Here is a 17607-nt window from a genome sequence, read left to right on the forward strand (position 1 = left end):
ATAAAATCCAGGCATAAAATGGGAGAACATGCAAATTCCACGCAGAAAGGCTCCACATGAGAGTTTGTTTTGAAAGTTTTCTGTTAAGTGAACCACCACTTTATTGCTCTGCTTGATTTGTTTTCCATCTGTTTCTCTTTAACTTTTTGCCATATGGTGTTAGTTTAATTTCTTTGAAGCTTAACACTGACATTCCACCCAAAAGGTGAACTTCTCCATTTCAGATTCGAACAACAAAAAAAGAACACTTGTCACATGTTTTAAAGATTTGATTCACTTTCTGCATATTATTTTAGCATTTTTAGTACTTTTTTAATCCATGACTAGATCATAACTCATTCTCTGTCATTTTGATATAACACTTAAAATAGACTTGCACTTTTTAACATCCCAGTTAATCTCTTTAACAGTCTACATAGCCTTAAGATGGCAGAAGTATGTTCTTATCTAGAGTGAAATGACTCATTGAGGTTAGCTGATAGGTCACCAGAGAGGAAGTCGTTTTTCCAGAAGCAGCAGAAAATGCGGATATCAGTCCACAAACATGCTTTGTTGCAGTTTTTCTGTTTAAGTTGCCCTGATGCAACTTAGACAATGTTTGGCTCTTTTCTTACTATTTGGAACAAAAGAGGGACAAGTTACAAGCCTGAAACTATTCAAATTGTTAAGTACTGGGGTGAAAGCCCCCCTCCAACTAATAAAACCATTTTATTTTCAAAATTATTAGAAGTGGTGCTCTTTTGTGTGTTTTTTTAAAATATTTTTTATATAAGAAAAGTAAATCTGTTCTTTCCCAAGACATAAAGGTTTCCTCGAGAGTCATTTCATTCTTTTCACACACTCTCCATGTAAGGATAAAAGCCCCTTACTTTGTTCTGTGACACTGAGTTCCAAATACGATTTCCTTATTAACAGAATAAAAAATAAACTTTAATCTAGCTCAAACTTGAAGTGAATATTTTCACTGCTCCATTTCTGCTGAAGAATTTGATCTCCTTTCCCGGAAATATGTAACCCATTATGAATGGGAGGAGCAACGTGCTGCTTATAACTCTGAACTTGGACTTCATTTCCACACAGCTCTGTGGCTGCCAACAGAAACCGTCATGGCACTGCTTCTGCCTGTCCTCCTCAGCTGCTTGGTTGCTCTGCTTGGAGGGCTGTACCTTCTCGGAGTTTTCCGAAAGAGGCGCCCGGGAGAACCCCCTCTTGACAAAGGTCTCATTCCTTGGCTGGGCCATGTCTTGGAGTTTCGCAGAGACAGTTTTAAGTTTCTGGAGAGAATGAAGAAAAAGCATGGTGATGTTTTTACGGTGCAGCTTGGAGGATATTACTTTACATTTCTGCAGGACCCCCTCTCCTTTGGGGCTTTTGTTAAGGAGAGTAGAGAGAAGCTGGACTTTAATAGTTTCGCTGAGCAGCTTGTTAACAGGGTTTTTGGCTACAAAGCTGTCCAGAACGATCACCATATCCTGCAGAATGCCAGCAATAAGCACTTGAAGGGGGAAGGGCTAGAAGTAATGACACAAGCCATGATGAGTAACTTGCAAAACCTTATGCTGCACAGCGTGGGCTCAGGCACAGGTCAGAACCCTTGGAAGGAAGATGGACTGTTCATCTACAGCTACAACATCGTTTTCCGAGCCGGCTATTTGGCTTTATTTGGAAATGTGCCACACAAGTCTGAAGGAGGTGAGGAGAAAGCCAAAGAGAAGGACAGAACTCATTCAGAAGCTCTGTTTTATGAATTTCGTAAATACGACCAGCTCTTCCCCAACTTGGCATATGGAGTCCTTCCACCAAAGCAGAAGTGGGAAGCTGACAGGCTGCAGTCCTACTTCTGGGATGCTGTCTCTGTGCAGAACATGAAGGCCAAGGACAACATCAGTCGCTGGGTGTGGGACATGCAGCAGTCCAAAGAAGAGGTGGGCATGAACGAGTCAATGATCAACAGGTACATGTTTGTTCTTCTCTGGGCCTCTCAGGGTAACACTGGACCCTCTTCGTTCTGGCTTCTCCTCTTCCTCCTGAAACACCCCGAGGCCATGAAAGCAGTGAGGGAAGAGGTTGATAAAGTTTTGAAGGAGACGGGGCAGGAAGTCAAACGCGGTGGCCCCTTGGTAGACCTGACCCGTGAAATGCTCATGAAAACGCCAGTGCTAGACAGCGCCGTGGAAGAGACCCTCCGGCTCACTGCTGCACCTCTCCTTACCAGGGCTGTGCTCCAGGACATGACTCTCAAGATGGCCGACGGGCGTGAATACTTACTCCGCAAAGGTGACAGGATGTCAATCTTTCCCTACAGCGCGGTCCACCTTGACCCACAGATCCATCCTGACCCGCATGCATTCAAATACGATCGCTTTCTGAACCCAGACGGCAGCAAGAAAACTGACTTTTTCAAAGATGGGAAGAAAGTGAAGTACTACAACATGCCCTGGGGGGCGGGAGTCTCCATGTGTCCTGGGCGATTCTTTGCCACCAATGAGCTGAAACAGTTTGTGTTCCTCATGTTGGTGTATTTTGAGTTTGAGTTGAAGAACCCTGATGAGGAAATTCCTGAAATTGACTTCAGACGTTGGGGCTTCGGATCGATGCAGCCCAACAGAGATGTTCAGTTTAGATACAGACTCAGGTTTTAAAGGCCTCTTACAAAACATGCTATAGTTATTCTGTGAGTATTCTGTGACTATTGATTGATTAAATAGCCTTACACTAATCATATGGGCACCTTGTAAAACCTAAACACGAATAATACAAATATATTGTATATTGCTGTAATACCAATTCTGTTAATGTTATCAAGAATATATTTTTCTGTATGTTTCAATATCTTTTTACATGCCATTTTCTTTTTTCGCCAGAACATAGAAATTTATTCTATTAACACATTTTGTAGACCTCTTTTCTATTCAGAATAAAATGTAAGAATTAAACAAGTTAGGCAGTATTCAACAGTGTTGTAGTTGGTTTACCATTAACACTTTATTTAAAAAAGAAGAAGCTTTAGGAATGTTTTCTTCTTCTAAATTCTTTTTTAAGTATAATTTCCTGGGCTAAGATGTAATTATCCCACTCTAGTAAACTGTTTATTTTTTTTTCTAAACAGTTTTCATACAGTTTTATGTTGTTTTATTGTAAGCTCTAAAACTGTGAACAGATAGAATAAGAGATGAATGCTCTCCTTGGCTTCCTGGGTGCAAATTCTATAAGTAAGCTCCTCCTTCATTAGTTTCCCTATTAAATCCAAATTAATTTTTATGTTGTGTTTCTATTGCATTCTTTTTGTTTGCTTCTTTGTTTCTTTTAACACGCAACTTTAACCCTTCTATGTGTCATAGGTGCTGTGGTTGATGAATCTAATATGTTTTTGTTTGTTAAAAAGAGGATTTCTTGAGAAGAGTTTTGGAAGATGGGTGACATTATTAATAAATGGTTCTGTGACCTAAATATTACCCCTTTTCTTCCTTTCAACTTACCAAAACCATAAGTCCGTTTCTTGTTTATGCATGACAAGCTTATATGAACACTCAAGTTTTTCTGGCATTTTTAACATCACAAAATATAATCAATTGTCATTTTGCTTTAAATTTTGTAATTTAAAGCTTAAAATCACTCACATCAGCTCGTAAATTAGTTTCTTAGTGTATCACTCTGGTTTCTTTTGGATCAGTTCAAAAATTAAAATGTTAATTTATTCAGCCACAAAGTCAAATATAAAAGTTTGTTAAAGTTTTCATTGTCTCATCATCGTTTTACATCCTCAGATAATTAACTAAGACTTTCCTTTCAAAAAGAGTTTAGACAAATACATAAAAATTCCCTTTTTATTATGTTATATAACAAACGTTCTATTACAGGAAGTATCTGATAATTTCCCAATACACATACAAAAGATTGCACTTCTAACCAAATTAAGACTTTGTATTTACTTCCATTTATTTTAGTTAGCCCATTTGTGCCAAAGCTTGACAATTACTCTAACTTTAGCTATCACAAGTGCATTCTTAACCCTACTTAACCTTAACCTTGTCTTTGTTATAGCAGCACAAAACAGGAAAGACATCAGATGTTATCATGCTTGTGAGATAAAAAATAAAAACAGCAAATCCTTCAATTATCTGCGAAAAGATCTAGTAAACATCTGCTTCGGAACGAATGGCACAGCAAGAGAGATTAAATCAAAGACTGCATCACCACATGGCACACATATTTTGTTAGCCTTGGCTTGTCAAGCAACCACAAAAAATTTAAGCATTCCTTGTTTAAAGCATTGTGAAAAGAAAAGGCATTTTTCAGTTCGAAGGATATATCAGTTGATATTTTCTTTGCTTCTCCTTTGTTGCCTTGGTTACACATCTTTTGTTATTGTCATACAAGAAAACACATGCAGTGTTCCGGCTAAGGTTAAGAGGTTCTCTGTTCATCATCCCCCCAAAGTGTTGCAATCTACCGAGAAAAACACTAAAATCATAATTATTCCACTATAGCGTTTTATGGTGTTTGATCCATACTGACCATTTCTCTGCCATTTAAGATTTTTTCATAAATTTATTTGCTTATAGATATTGCCTCTTTAGTTTATTCCTTGTGCTAGTTCACTTATTTTCATTGTTTGTCTTTTGGACTTGTTCCCTAAGCACAAATACTTTCTGTTTATGCTAGCTTCAATTTTTCCTTTCATCAAAGGTTTTTGTGTGTCAGCTTTGTTCTTTCTCCTTTCTTACCAGAATACCTCCCTTTCCAGATCTTCTCCAGCTGCCTCTATTTACCTCTGATTACTCCCTCTGCTTCCTGTAGCAGTCTCTTCTCTCCCTCTGTGTATTTAAGATTTGCATTGTTTTCTGCTGGTTTCTCTGTCCAGCTTTCATAGTTCTCAGTTGTTCCCACTGGGTTCCTTTGTTGTTCATTTTAAGTTTCTTTTTGTTCATTAAGAGTTATCCATAGCTCTCTGCACTTGGGTCCTCCTTAACCCCCAGGGTTTTGCTTACATAACGGTTGTAAATAGGGACAGGAGCTGACCTGTTAAGCTTTAAGCTGTTGGCTTGACAAAGCTCAGGTCAGTTATGAATTTGAAACTTATTCTCTCTTCCAGTATGGTCTGGCAAATTTATTTTTTATTCAAATACTTTCTTATATTGTGGTTACAATGATTTTCTCTGGGTTTTTTTTTTTGTTTGTTTGTTTGTTGTTTTTTTACACAAGCTATACTTTAAAATTGTGGAACCGGTGTATTTAGAGTAAGATGAGTTACCCTCTGTGGTCCCTCTAATTTAACATGTAAAATTTATGTAAAGGTTCAAAAATTGTGAGCCGTATGAACCAAGTCAGTCATTTAAATTTTCTCCCTTCCAGTAGTATGTTTGGATTTGACTTGAAAATAATCTCCATTTGTATTTGTCTTTTAAACCCAGCCAGGTTAATGGACTTTACCCAGCTGAGAGCAGTCCAAAGTATTTCCAGGAACTAACTTGCCAACTAAAGACAGTACAGGAAAGGCCAACAAAAAAAGCTATCAATACAAGTTAAATTACAGAGGGTAAATTGCATTTCAAAAACTTAATTTTAAATATTTTAGAAATTTTACATTTGAAAATATGACTGCAGTGTAAATAAAATTCAATCTTTTGTTTAAGATTTTGTAGTTTAATATTAATGCTTGAATTTTGAAGTAGCAAAAATGAACTGTTTTGCTACTAGCTGGAAGAAAAGGTAAAAGTGTTTTGGCTACCTTGATTTATGTTTGTGGTTAAGTAGTTAGCACTAAACAAACTGGTTAAAATATATAAATATCATATGAAATATGTAATAATATAATTTTATTTAAATGGTTGATTCCACAGTAGTTTTTCCATACAGTAAGTTCTATGCTGTTTTTTTTTTTGCCACATTGAAGAAAATACATTTTATATCAGTAGCTGATGCCTTAAATCTATGACACCTTATTTCTGGGTGAATGGATGTGGTTGTAGTGGTTGTGATGCTGCCATCAATAAATAAACAGTTTGTCAGTCACGGTCATGTAGCCGGATGAGCTGCAGAACAATGGGTCTTTTGGTGGCATGCTGGTCTTCTGAGAGGTCTGCCTGTACTTGGTGGAGAGGGGTTTTGATGAAAAATAACCCATTGTCGTTCTCATCCTGCAACTGAGCCAGTACACTGAAACGATTCCTTTGGATGTCAGCAAGGATATTCCTCCATTAAGTGTAGAAAGAGTTTTTTTTTTTTTTTTTCACATGTGGACAGGTAGGTAACCTCTTGTTGTCCTCCCTCTTACCTCTCCCATACACACCTTCTGTTCCCCCTGCCCCACTTCCCGTCTTAAGATGTAGGTTATTTCACTTGCTCTAATAGTCTAAAACAAAAGGTGGAATTTGAACCAGCACTTGAGTTTCACTGCATACACAAGTTGATGAAATAAGTTTAAATAACAGAAAATCAAGGCAGCAACAACACCTGCAAAGAAACCACAAACAGCAACATGATTTATGCAGCATTATTTTGAGATTGTTGGATAGTGGTTTGAAAGCAATTTGAAATCATTTAAACAATGTGTGTCTAGAACAGATTAACTGTGTGATCCCCACTTCTGTGAGTGCAGCGGAGAATAAAAAAAAAAAGTTTGTTTTGAGTATAAATATGAGTACTTTGTTTGGTTTTTGCATAGTTTCTCGAGATGACTTTGATTGGTAGTTGATGCTGTACTAATGATTGGATTGACCAAAATTATGGCAAACTGGGATGCATCATTTGAATCTGCAGTGCCTTATTTTACTGACCAGATCACCAAATGCTTAGAAATACCTCAGCCTTGAACTCTTATTGTTTGCTGATATTTATTTCGAAGGCCACAGCAACAACGCTGTTATCATTTCACCTTGTCGGTAAACAAAGTCTGGATAGGTCATTCACCTGTTTGTGATAGTGCCTGAGATTATCAATCGTTTCAAAATGGATGTAAAACGAATTGAAAAAAGACATGACTGCCATCTAGTGGGCATTTTTTAGGATCAAACTAATGAATGGATTACTGTATAGAGTTGAGTTTTGTTGTTGTTGTTGTTATAGTTACGGTATTTGTGAATAAGCAAGAGCTTAGAGAGTGTTCCATCTCTGACTCTACTACCAATGATTCTGACCAGGTCTGTTGTTCCTTCAGCTGCTACTTTTTAGAATGACTGAACAGTTAAGAGTTAAGAGGGTGATGTTAAAGTTTTAATTTTTGTAGTTTTGTGACCTAAGGTATCTTATTTTTTTTTATTTGGATCAGTGTTGATTTTTGCTGCCATGCAGTTTGAGTAAATATCTTGGAAAAAACTTGCACATGCAGAATATTTCCCTTTCTTATTTGCAGTAAACATTAAGTTCAGACAGACTAGATGGAGAGAGTATTTATAAACACTAACTTTCAAGTGTTGCCACGGATTAAAAATTGCCTCTTGAGTGTTTCATGATGAGAAAAGCAGGACAAGGCAAAAAAAATTAAAAATAAAATAATAATAATAATAATAAAAAATTCATGGCAGATTTCAGCAACAACACAATTAAAAGTGTCTTGCATGATGAAAACATAAGAAGGTCTACATTACAGTTTCATCATAAAGAAAAGTAAAGAACAGCTGTTAATCAGTTAATATTGTAACTAACAGTCAAAGATAACTCTAATCAAATTAGTTTTGAACCAGAAAACTCTTTGCCTTGTTTGACTTGCTTGAGCTACAGGGTTAAAGTGTTGCCGGCCACATTATCCAGCTGGAAGATGTTAGTGATTATTTAAAGTTCTTAGCCAAACATTTCCAAAAAGTTTACAAAAGTTTACAAAATAGTTATGAGAGAGAGACATACGGACACCCTTATGACAAAATTTAATCTGTGGAGTGATTTATGACCCTAATCATTAATTCCCCACCCCCCACCCCACACTTGTTAATCTAAAAATACATAAGCATTCCTTTCACATCTGTTGGTAACTAAAAATAAACATTTCCATCTTTGGTAAACTTTTTCCCACCGCCTCTATGAATTTGCCAATGGAAACAGAGACAGTTATCAGAAATAAAACATTTCTCTCTGGCAGGTACAATTTTAACCCAGCCAGGACATCTGTTTGTGAATGATTTAAAATACAACACATTCACAAAGGGGAGGCTCGATGGCACTGGTGCTCAGTGTGGGTACTCTTAGGGAATTAAAGTACAACACATTTTAAGTAGCGTTTGTGATTTCCTTCATCACAAACAACAAAAAAACCTGAATCTATAAGAACTAACCTTTAAATGTTCCTCGTTTCTACATGTACTTGTGAAAGACCTAACCCTAAGCTTTACTATTTTGGAGAAAGCATAAAGCACTGAGAAGATTAGTGTTGATTCAACAACAGGAAAAAGACTGAAGCAAAGTTGCATTCACAATGATGCGAGGACAAATGCTGGAAAGGGATCGATGTTAGGGGTTGTCTTTCACTTTAACTGCAGAAAGCTAAAAGTTAAATTTGAGTAGCCTCACATAGGCCTATTTAGTCCCTGTCGCATATTCTTAAGAAATAAATTTACAAATGAGGAACATTTGTTACAGCAAGTGTTACAGAAAAAAAAATCTGAGTTTAAAATTTAAGCTACTGTTTTCGGAACGGATGAAGGAAATGACAAACTCCTAGTCAGCACTGACTAGTCGTGCTACCATAAATAATGCAGTTAAACTGTTGTTTTCCTTCAGAGGTATCTGTCCACGCGTAAGCGTGGACAGGGATGGTAGTTGTGGTGAGCAGGGTCAGGGGTCGCTCCCCTCCACGCTGTGCAGCAGGAAGACAGTTTGTCTCACATAGGCCTGTTTACTGCCAGTCAAATATTCTTAAGAAGTACATGTACAAACAAGGAACATTTAAAGTTTAGTTCTTATAGATTCAGGTTTTTTTTGTTGTTGTTGTTGTTGATTGAATGAAGGAAATCACAAACGCTACTTAAAATGTAATGTACTATAATTCCCTAAGAGTACCCAAACTGAGCACCAGTGCCATCGAGCCTCCCCTTTGTGAATGTGTTGTATTTTAAATCATTCACAAACAGATGTCCTGGCTGGGTTTAAATTGTACCTACCAGAGAGAAATGTTTTATTTCTGATAACTGTCTCTGTTTCTATTGGCTAATTCATAGAGGCGGTGGGAAAAAGTTTACCAAAGATGGAAATGTTTATTTTTAGTTATCAACAGATGTGAAAGGAATGCTTATGTATGCACTTGTGTATTTTTAGATTAACAAGTGTGGGGTGGGGGGTGGGGAATTAATGATTAGGGTCATAAATCACTCCACAGATTAAATTTTGTTATAAGGGTGTCCGTATGTCTCTCTCTCAAAGATGGAAATGTTTATTTTTATATATTAACAGGTGTGAAAGGAATGGTTATGTATGCACTTATGTATTTTTAGATTAACAGTTGTGGGGTGTGTGTGTGTGTGCGTGTGTGTGTGTGTGTGTGTGTGGGGGGGGGGCATTAATGATTAGGGTCATAAATCACTCCACCGATTAAATTTTGTCATAAGGGTATCCGTATGTCTCTCTGTTATGAGTTTGCTGCGGACACCATTGCCATCTGGTGGCTATACATGTTTAGTAGATGTGCAACTCACCTGCAAAATGGTTCGGTTACTGTTGCCTTACATCAAAAAAGGTCCCAGGTTATATTCTTGGGGTTGGTGAGCGTGGTGCCTGTCTGTGTGGAGTTCTCTTCTATGAATGACTGGGTTTTCTCCAGGTACTCTATTTTGCTCCTACCGTCTAAAAACATGCATATTGAGATAATTAGTGGTTTGAAATTGTCCTAAGGTATGAGTGCGTGTGCGCATGTCTGTTTGTCGTGTAATCGGTGGGAGACCTGTCCAGGATGCATACATTGTGTATCAAACACTGATCACTCCTGTTAGTGGGTGGTTTTCATTAATCAGAATGAGGGAGTAAATTTGGACAGATAAAATTATTTCAAGCTTAAAGGTTTTGTGGGATTGTTATGGAATCACACAAAGTATTTAATTTGTTAATGTGCTACACATTTCCTGACCACATCATCTAATGTTATTCACTTTATGGCGATCACAAAGCCTTGACCTTGAAGGTTAATATTTCAAACTGATTGCCTTCTGCTATGTCCTCTTTAATAAAAAGCTAATGCACAAGACATTTCTTAGTGTATGCAGAGTTTGTGGTCCAAGCTTTTTGCATCAGAGTGCATCAAACACAAAGGCTATACTGCTGCAATCTGAGGAAATCCTGTGGCGTTGCTAGCAGTGTTATCAGTGTCTGGAGTTCACTGAGTTATAGAGGAAGGCAACAGCACTGAGGAGGAGCCGCAATAATGCATCACTGATAGTTGGAATGACCCTGACTAGGTCTGCTGTGCCTTTAGTCTTGCCTCAACTCCATCACTGACATGGTCAGTTAAGACAAGATGATGCTAAAGATTAAAGCTCTGCAATTCTGCAAACAACGCTTTGATGTTTTGATCATTACAATTATATTTCATATGTTGGACTCTGATTCCTTAAAGGAAAATCTCTGCAGCATGTGTACAAATTATCTGAAAATGTTTAAATAATATATATTTTTTCCCCTAAAAACATTAAATACTGCTAAAAATGCTGAGTCATATAGTATTTTCTAAATGACATGATTTAGTCATTAGTGTATATATATATATATATATATATATATATATATATATATATATATATATATATATATATATATATATATATATATATATATATATATCTCAACTGCTTTCTGACTGCTTTTTAATTTCCACTCATAGTGAGTTGCTTCATTGAAACGTGGGAGGCCCAGGCTGAGGAAAGTTGTTGACATCCTCCTCAAGGCTTTTCATCTTAGTTGTTTCAGCGTTGTCCAGCCTTAGCAAAACTGGCACGGGACGCACTCGACCCAAGGGTAGGAGATGCTCAGCTGAGAAACCGGGAGAAAAAAAAAAAAAGTGAACAAATGCGATGGGACTGCCACCACTCACAGGCTGCCTGTGGGATAGTCCCTCACAGCCTTGTGAGGGTGCTTTAATGATAGCGTTGGGAGAGGATGAGAGAGGAGGAGTCCAAGCACTAAGCTGAATATTTTGTTTCTTTTTTTTTTTTTTTTTTTTTCACTTTGGTGTCTTGTGTCACTCTTTTCTGTGAGGGGTAGAGGAAGAGGACAATAAAGGGGGGCATCCAAATCCCAGGCTACAGCTTGATTTGTTACATAAACATGGACCTTCACAGCCCCCAGTCTGCTCACATCAAATTTGTTCTGTAAATATATGTGGATGAAACTCTTGGTATGACATTGGTGGTGGCCAAGGAGAGTTGTCGAGATGTTCACTCCCACTTCCCAGTGCTGCATCACTTCACCTCACAGCTCACAGAAACCTCTCAAGGCAAGGCTGTTTGTAAATAAAACCATGACTTTTTTTTTTTCTTAAATTATTTTTATCATCTCTTAAAACAATAAAAAAATATATTTAATATTAAAAATGTGTATATATATATATATATATATATATATATATATATATATATATATATATATATATATATGTTGTTAGTAAATTATTAAAAGCAACTCTAACCTTATGAATATTTACAACATTTTTGGGCTATCACGTAATAAGAGTCCTTGTAACAGGAGCAATGTCAAATAATGTCTTGCAGGGGAACTCTGTTATATTTTCCTGGCTATGGGCTGTCCAATCAATATTTATCAGCACCAACAACCGTTTCCCAAAGCTAAAACAGCCTGACTTGTTCGAGGACAAAGGGACAGATCTTTCTTTTTTTAAGTTAAACAGTTTCTGGGCTGCTGTTGTGCTTTGACGTGTGTTTCAAATATAAGACAGTTCCAGGAAAGCAAAATGCTACTGTTTCCTAATTACCTAATTTCAGATTTCAGATTATTATCACAACATGTAGCTAAAGCTACAGAGAAGATTTTACAGGCTCTCAAAATATAAATAGTTTTGACCTTACAAAAATAAACAAAATAATGCTAAAAAATATGCCCGTGTATATGGACAGCTTGTTTAAATCCCTACTCTGCTTGCTTCAAGGCAATCTGAAGCAGAAAAAAATTGAATTTATCTTATAGGATTTGACAATATTTGGCCTCTCTACTTGCAAAATGCCCCCAACTTTTTATTTTATTTTTTTGTCTTTTATAAATCCACTTTGAATTCTGGCAAGATCTTTCCAAAACCTAATTTTTCTTACGGTGAATTGATGTGCTGATTTTGATGCATGGCTGATCTAACTATGATGATAAAAAAGTAAAAATCTTTCTTTATGTTCTGCTTTCTGACAAAAGCGACTTGTATTTGATTTGTAATTTTTTTTTATTTCATCCACTGTTACAAAAAAAATCTTAGTTACACATGAACAAAATTAAAACCGAGACATGATGCTACCGCCACTCTATTTGATTGTGGATATGCTTGTCTCCTGGTGATATGCAGCAATTTTTGAACTTTACTCATCTTTTGAAAATGTGGCCCCAGCTATAACATATCCTTTGGCAGATTTTAGACATGCCTGGATATTTTCTTTTCACATTGTAAGCACATTTCATGTTATTTAGACAGAAGGAAGCACCAACCTTCCTGTGTCCAGTCATGGAATTTGCTTTAAAGGCAGGCAACATAAGTTGGGTCATTCAGCTTTAGCCTCTATATCAGTGTGCACAAACGTACATCCAATGCATTAAAATTTTATTTTGGCATTTTAATTATGTGGCAACTCAAAAGCAAAATGATCAGCACATGGTTGCGGTCGGATGCAATGTTTGTCCATCACATTTCAGATGCTGTGAAATGGCGCAGAAATTATAACAAAACACGATTTAACTTGACATGTTGATGTGATAACTGAGTGTTATCACATCAACATTAACAACATTAAAAAGAAAAACTAAATTTCCATTTCCTTACCAAATAAACCGTCTGCTTTTTGCCGGTTATTTCTGAAAGATGCCGAATGTGTTGCAACTAAAAAACACGTGCCTGTTGTTCCCTAGGGCTTATCACATGTCAAAAACTCCAAATGGTGCGGTCAATCCAACAGCCTTTCTCTTTCTCATTTTATTGCTGCATCAGTTCTCTTAGATGAAGAGTCTTGCCTCTGAGGTGAGGCCCCAGGTCAAAGAGTTTTTGCAGGCTCAAATGGCTAGCTCTGGGGGTTCTATTTAGACCAAAATTCACTCAAACAAGTGATTTAGTGGGAAATATTTATAATAATACTTGCAAGTGCTGCTTCCTTTCTCTTCTTGTGATAAATGTCTCTGTGATTTGGACGCTATCCAATTTGTCAAGTTGCAACCAATAGGGAAAGGCATCTGCAGTAGCAACCATTCAACCCAAAAGGCCAGCACTGAGACGGTTTGACGTAAAACATTGCAGGATTTGACAAATGTGCATGAAAATGTCAAAAGTTGCACAGTTCATGAAGATAGAACAGAAGCGCCCCATGCTCAACAGAAGCAAATTCATTTGACTTTTAACTTTGTTATCACCATTATGTTCTCCTTTACATTGGAGATTGTGGCTGGATGGGACAAAATGTATAAAGATTCATGACTACTTTTACAAAGCACTGTAACAAAATTTGTTGCTGTTGAAGCTACAATCTTATTAATGTAAGCAAAGTAGAATTGTTGAGCATTACTCTTTGCTTTATAACCATATAAATATCACAGCAAAAGATTACCAATGGCCATGTAAAAGAAACACTGTAAAACAATCACTGTGACAATAACCAGGCTTGTGTCATTAATGCAAACCAGACACCAAGCCATTTATCTGTCCTCTGTTCAAAAATAATTTCTCGTTCCAAATTCTGACAGCAAGTTCTGGCAAACAGAATAAAGTCAGGGAGGAATTACTTTCCAGTTTTAATTTTCCATGAATCACACCCCACTCTCCTCCCCTCTTCCGTTCTTTGTTGTGTCATTGCTGACTAAAAGAAACAACTGACTATGTGTGTGTGACAGCACTTGATAAAGAAACTCCTCCACGCATGTGAGAAAAACTCAAATATATTTAATAATGTTAGCCATTGGGCTGCAGCAGAGCAAGGTGACAGCTAAAAGTTCAAACCCAAAGTTGGAAAGGACATGTTGCGGGAATGCAGAGCGTGATCTGTTCGGTTTTCTGTTATCTGGCTATCTGCCGGGATGAAAGATCTAAATATTATGACACTTGACATGACTGAACGTACCTGCTGGTTACATTTTAGCTGATCTGCACCAAGGCAAGGTGGCTTATGTCTTGGTGACACTTCTGTCCTAAAAGTCCCTGTCTTTGTCTCCCTAAAGTTGTTTCTTCATAACTGTCACCCTGTGTAAACTCTTATGTAATTGACAAACAATAAAGACGTTGCAAATCTGCAACTGTGGTTGCCGACTGTGAACCCTACGTGACTGAATCGGAAAGAAATCAATGTAAACATACCACAGGACCCATTTGTGAAGTCTTAAATTTGCATATCCATTTACTCAGTGAGCTATTGCCATGTATAAATCTTTGGAGGCATGATGACCTAAAAACAAGACACAGATGGAAAAACAGAAGCACAGAGAGCAAGACAAAGTAAGAGAAAAAGCGAGAGAGGGAGACTCATCATCTGTTGCAAATGGGGTGAAGGGGTGGTGGGGGGGTAAGGGGCGTTAGACTGTGTTGCGAATAACACGTTCCCTCAACTGGGTGTTCGTTTCAATCTGCAGTACAATATTCTCAAGTCTGAACCCTTGGATGAGGGTCATTTGCCAGAGGAGGATTTTTTTCCTTTTTTTTTTTTTTTTGCGTCCCTCAGTTTTTTTTTTTTATACTTCCTTCTTGGGCAGAAGACTGGTGTAATAGAAACCAGACACAAGCCAGCATGTGAGGCATCCATCCACTATAGCGAGACCTCACTTCTTTGCAGACTAGGCTAACAGGATAAGAAGGAAATTCTCGACCAGGAAATTAAGCCTCCACTTTAGGTTTTAGTTTATCCGAATGTTAATATGACAGATAAAAACAAGTGCTTAGGGATGGAATTGTCCCATAATGAGTCAGGCTCTGCAGAAATAACTAGGGAGGACAAGTGAGGACTCCAGAATGGGGAAATTCATGTGCAACTCTTTCAGGTGAGTTAATTTTGTTAAATTTTGTTTCCCAAAATGCATTCTGTGAAATTCTACTGCTAACTCTTTGTTTATGCTTATTACTGATAATAATATATGTTTTTTTATGTATGTATTTCTTGAAGGTCCAGATTTAAAAATCTAAATTTGAATACTTGTTGTTTATTTAAATATCATCATTTGATTCAAAACTAATAATAATGCTGATCTTTTTTCCTACGTTTTCAATATATGTTTTTTATTATACACTTTATGTATTGATACACTTTTTGATATAATGTAATGTAATGTTTAGAATAAAAAGAAAAAAAAAGAAAAAGAAAACTATTTTGGTAATGTACAAACAAATAAAACAAACTTTGATCTTAGTTTGAATTTTACGAAAAGCTGAAATCTATATATAGTGAATAAAATTTGTGTATGCATTTTCTGTGTGTCTTTTTCAGTGGATTTTCTTCTTGATAGTTTCAAAGCCATACATTTTTTGCTCAACCATGCAAACTATGTTGACTGAACTTTTGTTTTTCGATTTGATCTAAGAGTGGAAAGAAATAGTGTGCAACAAAAATCCGTCCTATATATAAATGCACTGCAGCTGGTCAAAATGCAATTTTATATCTGTGTTTAATGATTAGTTGCTAAAAAATAATAATCAAAATCAACATAATGGAGGATAATAACAATACAAAAAAATAAAAAAATGAAATTGTAGGAAAAAATGTATACAAAAAAAACATTATTGCCCTCTTAATTTGATAAAAAAAAAGATGTATGTGTGTTAATACTGATGGTAAAGATGAAGTGGGTGGTGGTGTATTATTTATTTACTTTTCTTAGCACGTTGATTATTAATATTTTGAGTTTATTTTTTCTTGACTTTGAATTTTTTTCTTCAATATGAACACATCAATATCGATAGAGCAAGTAAACACAGCTTTCTCTTTGAAGCAATGCCAGTGTTTTTTTTTTGTTTTTTTGTTTTTTAATAATTAGTACAGTTTAAATTTGCAACAAATCATACTTGCAGGCAAATTTTTATTTATATTTTGTCTGCAAAATATAAAATTATTATTATTTTTTTTATTATCCCAAAGTGGGGAAGCTTTGGTCCAACAGCAGCAAAGTGACAGATTATCGAAGCAAGTAGGTTTGTAAATGTAATAAATGAAACAAAAGATATGTGTTTTTTGAAAGAACAAATACACACTGAGAAAGCAGTGGAAAGCTGGCTAGCAACAAGACTTCTCTGTTGTTGTCACTTGTTTATTTTATTTAGGCTAGATGATGCTGTGACAAACACCATAACCGTTCTTGCCCAGGTCTCTCTTGAAAAAGAGATTTTTAATCTCAATGAGACATTAAATAAAGGTAACAAACAAACAATAAGGTACATTTAAATATAAGTAACTGAATTGAACAGGGCTGTTGTAGTGCCATTCTGGAGCAGACATTTTCAACTCGTCATATTTTCAACTCTCTTCTGCACCGGGAGTCCTGGTGGAACAGGGGAGACTTTCTGGTTGGGGCAACAAGCCTCTACTGTTCTCTCAGATGGTTGGGTGGACGGCATATCACACAAGGCAGTACAGTATCACAGTCGTGAGATCAACATACAGACTGTAGTTCTGTAGAGTGAATGAAAGTGCTAAGCTGTCTCCTCTTCACAGCTCTGATTGCCTCACAGTATCTGCAGTGATGTTGCCCGTGAGGAGCGTATGACCCTGTGCAGTCTTATGTCATCCTCTTTTTTTTTTTTTTTTTTTTTTTGCTTTTTGCTCTGGTGCCTAACTATCATCATGTTGTGCTAAAGTACTCTGACAAGATCAAACTTTGAACTGTGAATGGTCTTTTCACCAATCCACATAGTTGCCATTTTATTTCCAGCCTTCTGTCCAGCTGTTGGGGTGTGGTGATCATGGGTCCGATTCATTTCTCCTAATTGTAGTGCCTGATGAAGGACTTTGTCTTTTAATCTGTTCTCCTCTATTTTGTGCAATTTTCTTCAGTTTTAACAGGCATTCACTTGAAAGCAGTCCTATCTAGAACAGAATCCCACTGTGGTGAAAATCTTTGTATCCCATATGTTTGTCATTCTGTTTGGATTGTGATCAAAATAAGATCAAGAAACAATAGAAATTGTTTGTAATGTATTGACTGGTTGGAATTGTGTGTGTGTGTGTGTGTGTGCATGCTCGTGTGTGTGTGTTTTTTTTCTTTTACTGGTGTTTTGTTTGAGCAAAGAAGAGACACTAATGAAAAACTGATTGACACAAAAAAAACTAAAAAAACTAAAAATGAAAGAGATAAATTTGTGTCTGATTTTGTATTTTCCTTCCTATGAAGGGTCTGAAATACAAAATGAATAAATACATAGCTTTCCTTTTCATTTTATGAGATTACCATGTATATTTCATCATTTAGGTGTCAAGAAATGTTTGACTCTAATCCTAAACTTCA

The 17607-nt window shown here is 36.5% G+C and overlaps 1 protein-coding gene across 1 annotated transcript; it reads left to right on the forward strand.

Annotated features, from left to right (window-relative positions):
* The first annotated feature begins 1070 nt into the window (after nt 1–1070).
* On the forward strand, nt 1071–3450 carry LOC106914255 (7-alpha-hydroxycholest-4-en-3-one 12-alpha-hydroxylase). Its single transcript, XM_014980930.2, has one exon. It carries the CDS (start codon nt 1107–1109, stop codon nt 2640–2642), a length of 1536 nt encoding a protein of 511 aa, XP_014836416.1. The 5' UTR covers nt 1071–1106; the 3' UTR covers nt 2643–3450.
* Nucleotides 3451–17607: the final 14157 nt, after the last annotated feature.

This window comes from Poecilia mexicana, unplaced genomic scaffold (assembly GCF_051168715.1).
Source record: "Poecilia mexicana isolate PSO_F unplaced genomic scaffold, ASM5116871v1 scaffold_17, whole genome shotgun sequence".
NCBI classification, from domain to species: Eukaryota; Metazoa; Chordata; class Actinopteri; order Cyprinodontiformes; family Poeciliidae; genus Poecilia; species Poecilia mexicana.

Excerpts from the sequence above, each read along its gene's own strand:
- LOC106914255 (XM_014980930.2), top strand. The coding sequence starts at position 1,107 with ATGGCACTGCTTCTGCCTGTCCTCCTCAGCTGCTTGGTTGCTCTGCTT.